The 18645-nt window shown below is 41.3% G+C and overlaps 1 protein-coding gene across 2 annotated transcripts in view; it reads left to right on the top strand.

The window, feature by feature from the left end:
• The window catches only part of gli3 (GLI family zinc finger 3), a 110540-nt gene that overhangs the window by 87522 nt on the left and 4373 nt on the right, over positions 1-18645 (top strand). For both annotated transcript variants that reach the window (XM_030123775.1, XM_030123777.1), the window contains exons 7-14: positions 812-1013; positions 2911-3130; positions 4850-4963; positions 6197-6337; positions 13711-13860; positions 14502-14666; positions 14753-15040; positions 17227-17620. In XM_030123775.1, the coding sequence (XP_029979635.1) occupies positions 812-1013; positions 2911-3130; positions 4850-4963; positions 6197-6337; positions 13711-13860; positions 14502-14666; positions 14753-15040; positions 17227-17620 (1674 nt within the window). The remainder of the gene's footprint in view (positions 1-811; positions 1014-2910; positions 3131-4849; positions 4964-6196; positions 6338-13710; positions 13861-14501; positions 14667-14752; positions 15041-17226; positions 17621-18645) is intronic.

Raw genomic sequence — 18645 nt, forward strand, 5'->3', positions numbered from 1 at the left:
CTCGCTCACATCCACACACACACTGATTACCATGTGAATGGAGTGTTCTGTAATCGTTGGATGTGTCAAACGAGAGATGGAGCATTTACGTTGGGAGATGGATGGATTGTGGGGGACGTAAATACAGAGGGGGGTTATCGGGGCTGCATAAGCTGGTTTTGTTTGCCTTTATAAAATAACTCAAAATGTTTTATTTCCAAGTCTTGAGTCACAAAGTCATTGTGTCAGTTCATGCACAAAGCGCGACATCCCCTCAGCGCTTTTTTCCCCTCTTTCCATCTCTCTCTGTTTTTCCCTGTCTTGTTTGTGACATCTCCATGTGAAAAGACAACAAAAGTCATGTTTTAATCTCTACCCGTGGCTCATTGTATGTGCAGAGAGAATGGTTGTGCTGTTTCCGCCTTTTACCTTTTCAAACCCCTTTAGTATTTCTAGTCAACACTGATTGCATTTGAATAACGACTCAAATTGGACTTGATTAAATATTACCATACACAGTCAGAGCATTTCTCCAACATAAAAGGCATGTTTTCTCATGGTTGAAATGCAAGCAGTGCATCAAGTGACAGCTGAACACTCATTCAGAAGAGGCTTTTGTGTGATGATTGACAAAAATGTCATCTGTTAGGGTTAGATTAGGTTAGGGCTGGGACAAAGTCAAACACAAGATTTTCTGCAATCCAACATATTTTGATTTTTAACTCATTTTCTGGCATTTGTCTGTCTTCCGTAGCTAAAACGATTCTTCTTCTGTATCTTCAGTTACTTTAGTTTATCTCACCCTAACTTCTTCTGCGTCCTCGCTCTGCAGGCTCTCGTTTCCCGAGCCCGAGGCTGCCATCGAGGCCCAGCAGGAAACGTCCTCTTCCCATCTCACCGCTGTCTGAACACAGCTTTGACCTGCAAACCATGATCCGCAACTCCCCCAACTCTCTGGTCACCATGCTCAACAACTCTCGCTCCAGCTCCTCCACCAGCGGCTCTTACGGTCACCTCTCAGCCGGAGCCATCAGGTACAGATGCACATCAACTTTAGTTATCCTCAGGGGGAAAAAACATTATTCACAATAAAAGAAAACCAAATAAAAATACAAATAAACAAGTAATCATCAGACTAAGTTAGTGTACAGTTTGATACTTAGTAGGTTTTGTAGTAGACTGTTTTATTTAATTATCTTGCATGATGTGAAAGTCTGAAATCTCTTAAATAGACTCATAAATGCTCAAGACTATGCTATTTTTGCACTTTGCTAAAATAATCCCTTCAACAGTTTGATCCAGACATTATCTTTTCCTGTCAAGAGATTTTTTTTGTCATCTATGCCTCTTTTTTTAACATTTTTACAATACATTAAATGTTTAAAATATGCGAAAAATCTGCTCCCAGAGATCATTAAAAAGTCCCAAACTCATTCATCAAAAACAAATAATCTTAAATCAATCTTTCAAACTACTAAGTCAACCCACCAACAAATGCATGTGTCCCTAACCTCAGTAGTTGTCATTGTTTTTCTTCACTTTTGGCTACTTTAAAGTAAATTTAACCCCAAATGGCCAATATATTAAATGTACTTGTCATTAACTATAAGAAACAGTTGTTAACAGTTGTCACCTTTTGCATGACAGACGTTATTCAGCCATTTATTTCAGTGTGGTTAAGCTTGAATTCTTTCATTTAAAGTTCTAAAAAAAAGAAAAAAGATCTTCGTAGAGGCTTTTATTGACTAGATTTCTCTCAGGTTGGTCATTTGAGGATTAAATGCCAATAATGAATCAAACAGGATTCTTAGGGGGATGGTGTTGAGAATCATTTTATATCACTGACTGGTATTTTTCACTGAAAAACCTTTGCGTCTCTCTCCGAATCTTCCTACCCCATTTCTGTGTGTATCAGGTAAGACATAAGGGGGACAGAGAACCGGTGTATGTGTGTGTATTGTCCACGTCAAACCCCTATGTGGGTGACGATCTCCCAGCCAGCGAGTCAGCCTGCCTCCCCGGCGGCTTGTGTCAGTCATCCGGTTCACCTCATGGAAACATCACATACATCACGCCCCGTTACCGGAGGCGAGCGAAGGGAGCAGAGGAAACGAAGAGAGAGGGGAAAAGGAAAGATCCATCGCCCCACCCACGGCCATTGATCAGCGATCTGTAAGAAGAGCCTGATCAATCACTCGGCGCGCTCGGCCACTGTCCCGGTGACAGGACCCAAATAGCCAGAGCCAACAGACTGATGAGTGATATGACAAGCAGACGGGCCCCCAAATGTGTCTCGGCCCATTGATTTCCACTCGGCTCATAATAAGATCAGCAGACATATGGGTCGCAGCGAGAGCAAAGCGTCAGAACTCAGGATGAATGGAGGCCTCTGCTGCCGAGCCACACAGATCTATGTTTATCTGGTGGTTCACCTGTGGTTATAGAGACCCCAGCGGAGGTTTGGTGGCTTCTGGGATTTTTACTTCAACGTCAACAAAGTTAGTTCAGGTTTAAAGTAAATAAACAACACAGAAAACAACTCTGTTACTGTAATGGAAAAAATAATTTATTTACACCATTGTACGTTACACTCCAGATAATTTATCACCTGTATCATTTGCCCACTGGAAGAATGACATACTGCCTTACACAGACCACATGATAATTCACTGTGTGTTAACAAGCTGAACATTCATTGGCAGGGATTTGCCAGCAGCCCCATGGTTCCAGCATTACCACACCATCTACTGTCAGATTGTCCTCAGGGATAAGGAGCTATCCAGAACAATCCATTTATCCACTGCCTTTCCCCTCTTTTGCTTCATTGCTTCTGTAGTTGATGCTTTAGTGAACAGTAAAGTTGTATTTTGGTGTTATGATTTATTTTCTACTCTGCACATCAGCTTAATCCTCTGTCTTGTCTTCGTCCAGCCCGGCGTTGAGCTTCGCCTATCCACCGACCCCGGTGGCTTTGCATGTGCACCAACAGCTGATCGGTCGTCAACCGGGCATCGTGGGCTCCGCCTTTGGCCACAGTCCGCCTCTCATCCACCCGACGCCAGCTTTCGCCACCCAGAGGCCCGTCCCTGGCATCCCCCCCTCTGGGCTCAGCGCCAGCGAGCGCTCAGCAGTCTCCAACGACTCTTCACAGGTGAGAGCAGGCGCCCGCGCGATTCATCATCACAGGTAATAGATAGCGGTGTCGGATGCCAGCCGCGTCTCGGCAAAATGTAGTGAGCCAACATGGTACAGGCAGGACCCCCCCTCCATGCGCTCATCTCCTGGGAGTTTCCTCCTACTTGTGTTGTCTCTTGTTTTTTCGACTGCCGAGCACGGCCCAGAACGTGCCTGCAGCAAACAACAAGGGGCTTGTTAGCATAGAATCCCACTGCTGACTCCATTAATCACTAGAGAGAGAACAAGGATATAGTGAGGGAATATTGACATGGATGGATGGATCCAAGGGGCTTTTCTCTCCCTTACTGTATGTGCGGGCCCACATTTGAAGTAAATATTCACTGTTTATTACCAGTCCTCCCTGCTGTTTCCCATAGCTCGAGTTTTGTGTTTGCATGAATGAGGCCTCATTCAAATTGGCCTCACCAAAATTGCCTTTTCCTTCTCCTGAATAAACAGAATATTGCTTTGGGGCCACAGCTGAAACTCATATGTTTCAGCAAAGATAGTATTGCAAGCATAGACAAATATGTTGCACATTTTAGAAACTGCCCTGTAGAAAAAAAAAAAATCTACAGTATACATTTTCTTTCAGAGCTAACAGAATACAAAAGTCAAACTTTCATTCCTCGTGAGTTTTTTTTTGTATATTTCCCATAACTTTAAATCAACTTCGTATGTGAACAGGATTTCTCCTGTGGCCAAATTCAAGCCAAGGCCAAAGTCAGGTCATCCACTGATTCAGTGGTTCATTGAATTTGTTCATAAGTGTGTTTTAACTTCAGTGATTAGGGTTGCTAATGTGATACACTGTAATTTAATAGTTTTTCATTAGCATTATAGCTTGCCATGGACTGAGGATACAGAATCATTATGCTCTAACTATAGTTGTGTTTTTTCTGGCTGATTAAGAAAATGATTCACTGATCTTTAAGCATTGCATACATTTTTAATGCTAATGCTAAAAGGAATAACATGGAAGATTTCAATGAATGTAAAGAGGAAATGTAATATGATGGAGTGTGTTTTGTAGAAGTTTTACACTTATGTCCCTGTAGAAGACTCAGGTTAGTCTGTCCATGAAAATCTTAATCTCACTTAATTGTTGTTCAGTGGCTTTTGTACCATCCTTACAGATTAACAGTGTACAACACTAGATACTGTTAGCTTTGTTAAAGTTAATTAATACTGACCAGCTCCAAACAACACAAACTACATATAAATGTAAAAGTTCACAAAAATGTCATGTATTTCAACCATTGATATTGTTTTCATTTTTCTTTAATGCATTAATCTGGACCATAATATTACATTTGCTTTTGCACATTATTGGACATCTCTTCCAGTTATTGAAGTCTCATTGTTACCATGTACCAACAACTACCTTTAGCTTAAATATTGATTTATCATCAGTGAACAACCTGGTCAGACCACAACACAAATGTAACACCAAAAGAACAAGAAAGAACTTTCTCACTAATATTTGATTAATACCTCGTTCTTCCTACAGTAGAATATGCCACAAACCTATATAAAACCCAGACAAGGAAAAAAAGTTATAAACAGAATTAGAAAAAATACAGCAAACCAAATTTGTGGTTATAGGCCTGCTGCCCAGAACTATATCAATATAAAGAAAAAAGTTGAAAGTGCTCAAACCTTTATTTATTTTTATTTTATTTTATGTTCACAGACAAAACCAACAAGTGAATCTGCTGTGAGCAGCACAGGAGACCCAATGCACCACAAACGCTCCAAAATGAAACCAGAGGAGGAGCTGCCGAGTCCAGGAGCAGTCAGTGTACAGGTGAGCACTGTCCATATTTATTAAAAAAAAAAAAAAACAGTTTGGTTTACTCGATACAACAGCTGTCTGGTTAAATTATTCACATTCTGGCAAAAGGCAACACCATCTACTATTTTTTTTTATTTTATTTGTTTTTTTGCTCCTTGAGTTACTGTTTTAGAAGCAGTAACACTTGCTGACAGCTTATATTTGTTCAAAGATTGTCTTGTAGAGATGTAGATTGAAAATGTATCTGAAATTATAATGTAATACAATAAAAAAAAAAAATACTAATGACGGTGTGTGGTGACAAAATTAAACATATTCTATTCTATCTATTCTATTCTATTCTATTCTATTCTGTGTAAGTAGAAGTAGAGCTCCTCATGTAAAAATATTGTTATATAAGTAAAATGCTAATGGGGAAAATCTATTATTTTGATTTACAATCCCTTGGTGATTTAAATGGAGATGATCCACATGGACTCAAAGAGTGAAAGTAATAAATACAGTTCTGTGTAAAAGTCCTGGTCTAACATTCTGTTTGTTGGTTTAGTAAAGTTCTAATATAAATAAAAGCAACACAGTCCACACTATTTTGTAAATCCTAGAATTTACTAGTGGATTTTCTTCCACCAGGAGAAGGAGCTTTTATAATTCTTATCCACCTGCAACAATACACAAACTCACCAGCCACTGTTATTTACCTGCATTTGGGTCCTTGTTGGCATTTGTTTCCCACTCTTCTCTTATCAGTAGCAGTTTCCCAAGTAAAACAATTCATTGATTTCTGGGACACTAGAAGGAAATTGTTTTTGCTTTTGTTTAATGAAATTTTAAGTGGCTAGAAAAATGAAAGAGAACTGTGATAATGGTAAAGTAGGCAATGTGTTTGCATCTGCAGGAAAACCCTTATTAGAGTCGATATTCAGCTGTGCCTCCATCAGACAGGGGCAGATACAGTGTGTGGTGGAGGCCCACACTCTCCTGCATTAGCCCACACCAACCCGGTGCTACTCAGCCACATAACTATGACAGTGAAATATGTCTGGGCTAATAGAGCAACCTACAGCAGGAAGAGGGCGTTAGATTCCTCAAATGGGCTGCCAGGTCCTGTCGTAAAACACCGTTATATAAAGGAGGAAATTTAAGCTGGTTCTTGGTATTTAGTCACCGTATTTTCTCCTTTTTATTACGTTTTAGGACTTGGTTTACAGGCCTCTGTACTGAAACAGTTTGACTCTTGTTCTCCAGGATCATCCTGATGGCATGACACTGGTGAAGGAAGAAGGAGACAAGGATGAGAGCAAACAAGAGCCAGAGGTGGTTTATGAGACCAACTGTCACTGGGAGAACTGTTGTCGAGAATTCGACACGCAGGAGCAACTAGTACAAGTGAGTAAGCACCGTAAAGATACTGTAGAAAACAGCAGTACAAGCAGCGTATCGTGTCCATTTGCAGTCGAAGACGTGATTGCCGATGTAAAGGTCAATAGCAGCTCCAAAAGGCTGCAGGATTATACAGAAGTCTAAGGCCCAATCCCTGTTCATCCCTTGGCCCTTGCACTTGGCACTACCCCTTGAAACTCTGTTGCAAGGGATAGGGGTTGAAACATTCCCCTATGAAATGGGACAACCCTTCGAGATTTGTTACATCATCAGCAGTCATCAATGCGAAAAACACATGCGACAACTTTGTTTCTGAAAGAATTCCCCATGCCGTCAGCAGCTGTAATTGTCTCTGTTGCATGGGCTTTGGCCATCTTTTTGCAGCTATCAACCACAAACTGCAGAAATGCAATCTATGACACATTGAAACGGCATTAAACTGATGATCAAATGATTAAGTTTTTTGCAAAGAAAATACATACATTTGTGTTTCTTTCATTGCACTGCTGCACTTTTTCACTGTGTTTACCTCCATCTTGCCGATGATTCGAACGGAATTATGGGAGATTTCTCACACCCTTCCGTTTGTAGTTTGGTCCTGAAAAATCTCCGTTTCAAGGGCCAAACAGCCCTCCCCTTAGCCCTTCCCCTATGACTTATTGAGAATCAGGACACCCCTACCCCTTCACTTGAAGATGCAAAACAGAAGGGGTAGGGCCTCAGTTTTTTTAATTTTATTTCACTGCAGTCTTTGAGTTTCACTGTGTAGAATGATGTTTTTATGGTCATCTAAAGAGGAAAATGTCTGGTAAATTTAAGGCATATACTTATCATCATAATTTGAGACCATAAATATTGTGGTGTGATGCATATGCACTAAAATGAAACATTTTGTCCACATAAGGTTAAATTACTAGCAATACTTAAATATTCTAAAATGTTATAATAGGGAGAGGCTGGAGAAATTATTTTAAGATATTTAACAAATTAATATTTTCTTGAGTATAAAGCACATCCATTATTATATTGCAGCCCACAGTGTGATAGGTTGGTACAATGTGGCGTAAATATAACCTCTCAGAAAACACACTGAAACTATTTTTTGTTTTGTAAGCTTAGAATCTTTTCCTAGACCTGCTGTACCGTACGTACGTGCCACCTCAGCCGAAGCTGTTCTATTCCGGACAATGCCTGCTATCGGGCCGTGACCCCTGCCTGCAGCAGCAGTAGCGGTCTGTCCAGCGCAGGCATTGACTGATACTGCTGCTGGATTCCTGATTGGATCCACAGACGCTGGTAATGGGCTCAGAAGCTGGTAGAGCACATCTCACAGCTGAACGCTGCTAACTGATTTGGTGGGTTAAGCCTCCCAGAGCCAGGATGTGAGCTTTGTGTACAGCAATGGACTGGCCCTCCTCCTGTCTGTTATCAGAACTCTCACACAGCCCAGAAGATGGATGGTTCTCATCATATTGCGCCTGAGGGTTCACTGTTAAGCTAAATATTAATGACATTATGGCCGTGTCACCCCTACTAGGGCTACTTACACAGATGCTATTAGCCGTAGGCGTCTCTCTGCGGCCTGTGAACTGCTCGCCCCTCAGACAAACCGAGGGAGCAAGTTAGAGAAGCTGTAAAAAAATAACACCAATATGATGCTCTGAACGAGGCAAGGTGGAAATGTACACATGCACACACGTGCGCGCGTGAAACACACATCACCTCCACATCTGATAGAAAGATCCTCAGCTCTCCACAGCTGTCTATTTGCCGTCTTGACATTGCAATCCTCAGCTGCGGTGGTAACCCCTATCTATAATTGATATCCTCAGCTCGGAATGGGGCTGCCTCCCGTGTTTGAAGGGCTCGGCTCAAAGGTGAGGATCTTGACAACTTCTTGCCCCTGTTTCAGGGGCGGGATGAGTTAAGGTGGTGGGTGAGGAGGGGAGGGTGGCTGTTTAGGAGAGGAAAGCTTGCTCACATCCTCTCTCCACTGTAGTCACACCAGGTGGCCATCTGAACAAAACAATACCCTCTCATTCCTCCACATATCCACCATCCACACTAACCTCGCCAAGATGCACTTATTATCAGACGGGACGCCAACAAATCCTCATTCTCTTTTTCCGTCTTGGAATTGTTTCTCTCTTTTTTTGGCATTTGACTTTCAGATATTGCATTTATTTCTCATTTTCCCCTGCACATGCAGATATGCAGAGAGATGCAATAAAAGTCTTCGCCTACAGAATCCCTGCCCTCTAATTCAGCGGAGCGGACGAGAAATGCTCTTATCTCTCCTGCACCCCCACCCCCCTCAGTAATAGGATAAGTACAGTATTTGGACCACAGTGGCTCTCCCCACACACTGGGAGGGGATGGGGGTGGGGTTGTTGAGGGGGGGGGGGGGGGATTTCCATATACCCAAACAATGAAGCGTTCCCTTCCCCCTGTACTGTCTTCTGAAATGGCTTTGGGAAAAAAACATGATTAGAAAAAAATAGCACTTTCTCCTTGGTTGTAACCAATTTAAACCACGAGCTTTTGCTCTACATTCATTTCCGCTGATCACATGGGCCTTGAAAACGTGGTAAAGAACTTTATACCGCTGTGTTGACAATTCAAAGTCGTGAAACACATTTTGAAGTGTTAAAAGTAACAGCAGCATTGATTTCTTTGTGCTTGGCCTAATTTTAGAATTAAGCCTCCACACCACCCTCATCGCTTTCCACCTTGTTCAAAAGCACTCCTGCAGCGCTCTTGATGCATATTTTTACACTCTCAAACATGCTCTACCATGACATGCCACGGCGTTCCTTATCATCTGCGTTTAAGCGCTCTCGGTGCCGGCGATAAGATAAACATCAGATCTACGCAATTTAGCTCACTTATCTGGCCTACCCAGTCAGCAAAAGCGACGGCGGGTGTCAATTTTAGTTTGCAGTATTTATTTCATTTATTACATTTCAACTCTCTCCATCTGATCCCCACTCAACTCAACATTCTTTTGCTCCCTCCCCCCCTTTTTTTTTTGGGCACAAACCTCTCCCTCTCTCGTTCTCCCTTTCATTTTCTCTTCCTTTCCTCCCCTCTTTCCCCTCAGAGGGAGTACTTTTAAAGATAAGGCCTGGTGGCTTCTTTAATGTCTCTCTTGAAGTGGGCTTTTTTCACTCGGTTTGTCACTGGAGATGCCAACGCCAAACTGCCACAATTCCCTAATATGCCTTTGCTTAACAATCTTTATCAGTTAGTCTTCAGTACTCAATCACTGACACTTCGCCATGCATTTTCACTGCTCTTATGTGATGGAAAAAACACACGTAAGCTAGATTTTTCACGTGTGGCAAAGCAGCATTTAAGTAAAAAAATAAGTTTAGAGTTGGTGGATCTAAACTCATACCAGAAGGTTTATTTATTTGCAAAAAAAAGAAAAACTATATACTACTTTTCAGCTTTGTATAAAATTATTTACTTTCACTTTCCTTAAAACTTCACAAGATTTACAGATTACCTCAGTAGTGGGCCAGCTATAAATAAATCACCATCTTCTTGGATTAATTGAATATTTTTGAGTAAAATAAATAAATAAAATTTAATTCTATTGTCGTTTTATCTCTTTCTTCTTTTTCTTGGTGACAGGAAAACCTAAAGACATTTTTCCTCAAATTTCTGACATTTTATAGACAGAATAAATCACAATAGGTGATTAAATGAGAACATAAATGATAGATCAATCTGCAATGATAATAATTACAAGGGTCATTTCTTGAATCCACAAAAAATTACTTCTAATCTAATATGGCACAGCTTTTTTTTGTGGTGAAGTTCATTCATGTCATTTCAAGTATGGACGTAAAATGTAGGCCTTATTTAAGGTGCCTTTCACAGACAAAAAACACCTGAAACTTAATATAGCAGCGTCTGGGTTAAAAGGGAAAGTGAACATGGAATAAAACAGTCTTAAAAGCCATGTTAAAAACTACATGAATACACATCAGAGGTAGACCTGGGGCTTCAGATACAGATTTGAGGCCTGTTAGTGACAGTGATGGTGGAGACAAGGCCAGATGCTAAAACCATAAAATAATTACTGCGATAAAATTTTCTGTTGTAATAATTATTGTTACCCTGACAGAAATTTATATTGTCTCTTATTTGCTTTCTTTTGTTGACATTGTGAGCTAAAACATGTAGAAAAATGTTTTACTTTAATAATTTCATAATTTTATAATCATAGCCTCATTGTTTTGTTTCAACCTCCACATTTCTGAAAAGCTTTGTTGCTTGGTGTTCATTTGTTCTGACCATAATAAAATCATAGAAAACAACAAATAACCATCTCATTCCATCAACTTTCACTCAGCACCAAAAACAGCCTTTAAAGTCCAAAATAATGATTACATCTCTGGTGATAATTAATGTTATTAATTAATGGGGACGTTTTTATCCTGATGCAGACTTTTGTCCAGGCCCAGTTGGATTTGTCAATGACATGCAGGGGTGTGTGATTATCTTGGTGGTCTGTATGTGTGTGTTCTTAAAGCTCATCAGGCCTTCTCTACCCTCCGCAGTCTACCTTCCGTTCCAGGTCATCTACATAGGTGGCGCTGTGATGCCATTGTTCTTAGATGGGGAGCCGGTTCTCCCCGTGTGCAGCCCTTGTTGAGGCGACTGCTGCGCGCCTCCCCGGTGTTAAAGGGAGATAAACGCGGGCGCGGTCTGAAGGCAGGCCCCCTCCCTGGCTGCTGGCGCAGGCCTTTAATTGGTAAAATGCAGATTTTTTGATCAGGAGAAGGATTAGGCCCCTTATCTGTCTGGAGTATCTTACTCTAAGATGAAAAGACTGTGCTGAATTACACATGCCAATTCCAGCTCCCTGCCCCCTGCTCGCTCGCTCATTCTCATCCTCCCTCCTTCTCTCACTCACTCTCCAATCTTTTCCCCCTTTTTACTTCCTCCCTCCCTTCTTTGCCTTTTTCATGCTCTTTTTTCCCTCTCTTTACACAAAGCACTTCAGCAACTGACATCACAAAAGAGCATATGATTTATTAGGCCGTGTTTGATAAAGCTAAACGGTGTTGCGGGTCCCACAGCTTAGTGAAATTGCCTTGTAAACAGGCCCTCTTTTCATGCACGCTTGCATTCTAATGCATGAAGGCTATGTCCCAGAGAGAGTTTGATAAGGAGACATGGAGATGGATACCAAAGTGGGTGAATGCTGGGAAATAGCAAAACAAATGATGGGATTCTATTCGTTACAGTGTTGTGTATAGAGCTAAGCATTGACAATGTGGGGCAAATAATTATTTAAAATGTAAAAAAAAAACAAAAAAAACAAAAACACAGCAAACCAAGTGTAAAATTGACTGTGTTGTTTAGTTCTTGTGTTTATGGGTGTTGCATCTAAGCAACAGGGGTCTTGACCAAGAAAACAGCATCTGCACCTGTGTGTGTGTGTGTGTGTGTGTGTGTGTGTGTGTACCCCTCATACGTCACAGACGGCTTCAGTGTCCCCTGTGTCCGTGTCCCTGGTGCTCCCTGTCGCGCAACACCCTCCTAAATCCATCTTGGTGGCGTTTTTACAGTTGTTGGCCGATAAGCTGGCAGGGGGAAGATGAATAACCTGCCGCGCCGTCGCTATCAGCACCTGTTTGTCGATTTAGCCGGCCAACGGGGCCTGTCTGCTCAGCATGGAGATTATTGATTCAATAAGAATTGCCATTAGATCATGCCATTAGGTTTCTCGGCGGCCCCTCTCCCCGTGCTGTCTGTCCCCCTCTCTGTCAGCTCAGAGGCTCATGCATCACACCCGTCAACGACCTCCTTCATTTGTACAAATACTGTGCGAATGTGTATCCATCCGTGTGTGTGCGTGTGTGTGTGTTGCCGTGTTGTGCCAGCCACCAGCGTGATCCAACACCACAGCGCTCTCCCCATCGCTCTCAGCCGGGGGATATTGAACACTGCTCACACCAGACCGATCACTTGCCACAGGGATTCCCTCACATAGAGGAAGAAAAAGAGAAGACGAGTCAGGTTTTCTGAGTCTCTTACCGAGGTGGGGAGGAGATCAATCTTGGGGGGAACTTCAACTAACGTCCGCGGTCATCCAGTCCCCAATCATTTTCTATGGAATTGGTCTTGTTTTGTCACTTTAAAATTAAAAAATGTCAAGCGAGAATAATGGAGGTCCTTTGCAGATATATTAGTGTCAATTTTACTCTTTGCTTTTGCTGTGGCGCCCTTCTGTTTCCAGTCTACTCGTATATCCTTTTATATTACCGGGGAATGCAGTTGCTTTATATTTAGAGAAGACTGGGGGTCGCCATGTCTTGCAAAAACACTAAAAAAAAGGGGTTGTTTCTAGTGGATGTCACAGTCGTGGGGTCACGATCTAGCCAAGGGGCGTTGGCCCTCGGAAGGTACAAAGATGCTTTTGTCATGGCTCAAAGGGAACGGTCTCTGAATGCTTTATTTGCTTTGGCCCTGCATGTTTTATAGCTCAACTGTGTTGCAAAATCATGCTCAAAGAAAAGATGTATCCCCCAGACATTTAAGAGCCTTCAAGGTCAAGTCTCTATTTATCTCCTTCTCTTCCCTCCTGTTGCCAGCAGTCCCTCTGCATTCACCCCCAAGGTAAAAAGGACTCTTGAATGCTGCGCAGGAATGTAATAATACCAGTTTCTTGGTCAGGATATTGTGTCTGTCTCCCTGGCTTTAAATTGCTCAAGAGAGGCACTTCAGAGGCCACCACACGGTGTTGGATCTGAAAGAGCCAGATGTGGACTCCATCCCCAGGAGAGTTTACGTCTGCATGACTGTTTTTCTGTCTTTCCTCTATAACATCTGTAAATGACCGCTTTTTATAAGACAGTGATAAACAAATAAAAATAGAAGAAAGGAACAGAATAAAGAGAAAGGCAGTGTTCACACATACAATGCTTGGCTGGAGTTGTAAAGCCCTCACATTTTAGATTCTTCGACTGAACTTTTGATTTCTCGCCCTATCTCCTCACCTCCCTCCCGCCTCCCCTTCTTCTTAAGCCTCAGATTGGAAGTTGCCACGGCAGCAGAACTGTCAGCACTTGTCACAGAGGGGCGAGGGCCCAACGTGATGCGAAGTGACAGGGTTTTATTTGAAAATCCTGTTCAAATCGGACACTGAGACTGCCTTTTCCCCCCTGTGTTTGTGCAGATTTCCGAAAATACCACAGGAAAAGAAATAGAAAGCAGGAATTTTAGATTTGTTTTATAGTGCACAGGAAAGAATTTGACACTGCACTCATGTCCATCCGTAACTCTGAAGATACAGAAATTTATAGATATACAGTAGAATGCTGCATAGATTACTGTACTGAAGTTTCTCTCATCTTCTTTCCCAGCACATTAACAATGACCACATCCACGGGGAGAAGAAGGAGTTTGTGTGTCGGTGGGAGGAATGCTCTCGAGAACAGAAGCCCTTTAAGGCACAGTACATGCTGGTGGTCCACATGCGAAGGCATACCGGGGAAAAACCACATAAATGCACAGTAAGGAAAACTCACTTTGTTCATTTAATTTTTTTTTTTTTTTTTATCAGGACCTTTTTATTTTCAATTTTTAAATGTATAACAAGACACATGCAACTTGAACATGAAACTGTTGTATCCAGGTCCTATTGAGCTCCCCCGCCCCCACTCCACCCACCCCAAGTACTGGACCTTTGTTAAGTTTATACACAGCCAGACATAATATAGTTACACAACAAACAAAAAGTTAAGAATATTTAAAATTTTTGGGCTGTTTTTTTTAGCTGGGATTCTTGCACAGAGCTTTTTACTTTTTTGTGTGTGAACTGAATTGAAACACATTTTTTAATGACCAGACATAGTTTTAGTTACAAATGGCAAAAATGACAAAAAAAAAAAAGAAATATCCCTGACTTTTTTTTTAGTAGTGTACATAGAAAAATATGTAAACTCCCCTCAAATATATGTAGACACATACACCCAAATGCATATTAGTAAGCTCACATAAACATAAACAAATAAATAATGGGGAAGAAAATTAAAAATAAATGAATCAAAAAATAAATAAATAATCACTGTGTTCATTTAATTTGACAAATACGTTTGTATGCACAGATTTCATATACTAATCAAAGTGACACCTCTCTACTATCGTTGTGCAGTTTGAAGGCTGTACCAAGGCCTACTCCCGTCTAGAAAATCTCAAGACTCACCTGCGATCCCACACGGGCGAGAAACCATATGTGTGTGAACATGAAGGCTGCAACAAGGCCTTTTCCAACGCCTCAGACCGAGCCAAGCACCAGAATCGCACACACTCAAATGAGGTACTGACAAACGTCCTTTCAAGTCCAAGTCAAACTTTCTACTTGGCCTAAACGAGCTCACTTTTCTACTTTCCTCTTGTTTTTAGAAACCGTACGTGTGCAAAATCCCCGGCTGCACCAAACGCTACACAGACCCCAGCTCCCTACGAAAGCACGTTAAAACGGTGCACGGGCCAGAGGCGCACGTCACCAAGAAACAGCGCGGAGATTACCCTCGTCCTCCGCCACCCCGGGAGCCCGGAGGCAACGGCCAGGGTCGGTCACCAGGGCAGATGCCCCTGGGCGGGTACACGGACCAAAGGGAGTACAACCACGCTACCTCAAAACAGGATGAATGTCTGCAGGTGAAGTCCATCAAGACAGAGAAGCCCATGGTGAGACTCAAATGTTGAAGGTTACTTCAATCCCTCTGTCGTCTCTAATACTTTTACTAACAGTTCCTTGACTCTAATGTACAACTACTCAATTTTTACAGTTTTGTGTTAAACTAAGGGCATGCACATTTTACACTTCAAGTCTTCTAATGCGTAAATGTTTTCTTCTATCCAATGCTTCGGCATTTCTCTCCTCCCCTTACTAAGGACAGTGGGTAATCAGGTGAGATAGGTGTCTCTTAACAGTCTTTTTTCCAACTTCCATTTTTTCCATGCTCGTAATGTTTTTATCCATCAAAACTTCTGTCACGCCACTGCATCTGCTACACTTCCATCCAAAATGTATTCCCATCGTAGGGTTCTCGTCCATCACATTCATTAAAAGAACATGTTCTTGTTTCGTTCTAAAGTACTTTGAGGAGTGACAGAGTTTTACTAAAGGTGCTGCAGTTTTGTGAGTGATGCCTGTAACTGTAAGAGAATCAAAGTATGTCCGACTGTGAAGCCAAATTGATTCAACAATAAATAGGGCAGATTCTCTCTAAACGCTGCAGACACTTGATGCCCAAATAGTGAATCTCTTCTTCCTCAGTGCAACAGTTTCTAAAAATTCTGTAAACACCCTAATTGGGCAGTAGCCGGTCTCAGTGGGGGCCTTTATCCTCTTTGCCTGAAAACAACCCAAAGCATGATTTTCTCGTTTGAAGCTTCATTGTGTGCGTGTTCCAAATGTGAGATGAATGACAGAGGAAGGCAATGTCCTAATAATGTACCAAACACTGTCTGTTGAATAGCTCTTTTAAAACTTAAAGAATAAGGACAGCGATTTGTGTTCTGTTTTACACATCCAACTTAAAAAGCAATGATTCTGCAAGATTAGTAAAAGTGCAATGTGCAGGATTTAGAGGAATCTACAGAAGTGATGTCATATTCATAACTAGAAGAGTACTTGGAGAGCGCAGACCTCCGCCAAGGCAGATCAGGCTGCCCGCCCCCCTCCCAATTACCACCAAAATTTAATCATTTGTTCCTTGTGAGAGTATCAACATTTCCTTAAAATTTCATCAAAATCTTTCCATAACTTTTTGAGTTATCTTGCTAACAGACAAACAAACAGACAAACCCTGATGAAAATATAACCTCTGCTGTTCCTTGGTGGAGGTAATTATGCTTTGATGATTGCGTAATCACCTACGCCACAGGTGTCAAACATGTGGCCCGGGGGCCAAATCTGGCCCGCCAAAGGGTCCAGTCCGGCCCTTGGGATGAATTTGTGAAATGCAAAAATTACACTAAGATATTGACAATCATTTTAGTTAAGGTTCCACATTCAGACCAATTCAATCTAAAGTGGGCAGGACCAATAAAATACTATCATAAGAACATAGAAATAATGACAACTCCAATTTTTTCTCTTTGTCAATGTAAATATTTTCATGTATTTACACTAAAACAAAGTATAATTTCGCAAAAAATGTGAATAACCTGAACAAATATGAACAACCTGAAATGTCTTAAGAGAAGTAAGTACAATTTTAGCAAGATTCTGTCTGTTATTAAATGTTTTGCGTATTTGTTGATCCACTGTGATCTGTAAGTTATAATGTACATGTGTAAATGATAAACTGAGACAATATTGTTAAAATTACACTTATTTTTTTCAGTTTGTTCATCTTATTCACATTGTTTGAAAGGACAGTTTGAAGATGTAAACCTTTCATAATGTAAATGTACTTTTTTCACTCTGAAACACAGAAAAGTTTGGAGTTGACATTATTTATATTATTATATTATATGTTAAATATGATATTATTTTCCTGGTTTGGCCCTATTCAGATCAAATTCAGCTGATGTGGCCCTGAACTAAAATGAGTTTGACACCCCTGACCTACACTGTCATGTTTCTACAGTAGTTTTGTGTTCTTAATGGCCATGGGAGGTGCTTCTGTTCTCCCATTTTGAAGAGGCGTGATTAAATTTATTACAGTCTGCATTCTTTCCACTAGATGTCACTAAATCTTGCACATTTAAAGACTTTCACAACTGTGTGTCAAGTTTTATAATCATTTTCATTGTCTGATGTTACAAAATCTACATTTACATCTAAAATGAACACCAAAATAAACCTAATAACAATGTACTTTCCCGATTTCTTTCCTTCTCCCTCCCACAATTTTGTCCGTCAGACGTCTCAGCCAAGCCCTGGCGGTCAGTCTACATGCAGCAGTGACCAGTCCCCCATCAGCACCTATCCCAGCGGTGGAGTCCAGCTTGCTGTGAGTGCTGGACGCTCACCAGGGGAGGGGCTGGAGGAGGACGAGGAGAAAGAGGAAAACGAAGAGGAGGCAGAGGAGGAGTGTGAGGGTGAGCGAGCCCCCATCATGGACTCCACGGTCTCCACAGCAACAGCGGCCATGCTGACCCTGCAGGCGAGGCGAAGTGTTGGCCGCCCCCTGCGCTGGATGGAGCACATTAAGATGGAACGGCTGAAGCAGGTGAACGGAGCGCTGCCCAGGCTGGGGCCCCTGTCCCCCACACCGCCCCCCAAAGCATCCACGTTACCCAACATCCTGGGGAAGGGTAAGACTGACTTTGGAAACCTTTTCTCCTCTCCTGCTGAATCAAATCAGTCACAACCTCAAAGGTACAATGTCATGTAGTAGTCTTACAGTATTTGCAATAATAGAGAAAGACAGACAAATAGTGAGCATCAAGTGTTCAAGTCTGATCACTGTCTTTCATTACATCAGTCTTTGGACCTCTTACCTTTGAAATAAACAATAATTGATAATAATAGGTGTAGGGACAGGGTCTGAGGACGGTGGGTGTTTATGTTGTACAGATTGTAAGGCCTTCTGAGTCAAATCCCTAGTTTGTGATAATGCGCTATATGAATAAAACTGAATTGATTTGAAAGTGAATGGGTATGCTTTATAGGCGGCACATTATGGTAATTAGATAATCATGTTCTACCACTGGGGTGAGAATAAACAACCAAGAGGCATGCAGCAAATCAAAACTACTACTATGTTTCATCTTGCAGATTAAGATTTTAATGTTTCATACCATTGTTGTGCTCAACGCCTGTTAAAATACATTATTTTTGAATGATTTCTAATAGATGTATATTTATTTTATTTATTTATTAACCTTTATTTACCCAGGCAAGCAATTAAGAACAGATTCTTATTTACAAATGCAGCCTGATCAAAGAGCAATGGCTCCGTGAGGGGTAGGGGGTGAGGGGGCTAAAAGTGAAAACAAGGTTAAACAATTACAGAAGCAAACAGTTAATAAATAAATACATTACAACAATAACAGTGAGTATAGAAAAAAAACATTTTGAAGAGGTTTTTTTTCTGAAATACCCAACAGAGGTACATTACGGAAAACATTTTACAGCCTTTTAAAAAGAAACATTGAAACTTATGTAATCCTTCTAATGTGTAAATAAATTACAGTTGGAGAAGTGATTTATCCTCAGTTCCATCTTGCCTTGTTTGGCTGAAGCATGCAGTCAAAACAAATGCTTAAAATTTACTGTTCTGCTAGAAAGTGGTTTCAGAACAATATCAAGCTATATATCATATCAGACAGAATAGCAT

Source organism: Sphaeramia orbicularis, chromosome 20, assembly GCF_902148855.1.
Source record: "Sphaeramia orbicularis chromosome 20, fSphaOr1.1, whole genome shotgun sequence".
In the NCBI taxonomy this organism is placed as follows: domain Eukaryota; kingdom Metazoa; phylum Chordata; class Actinopteri; order Kurtiformes; family Apogonidae; genus Sphaeramia; species Sphaeramia orbicularis.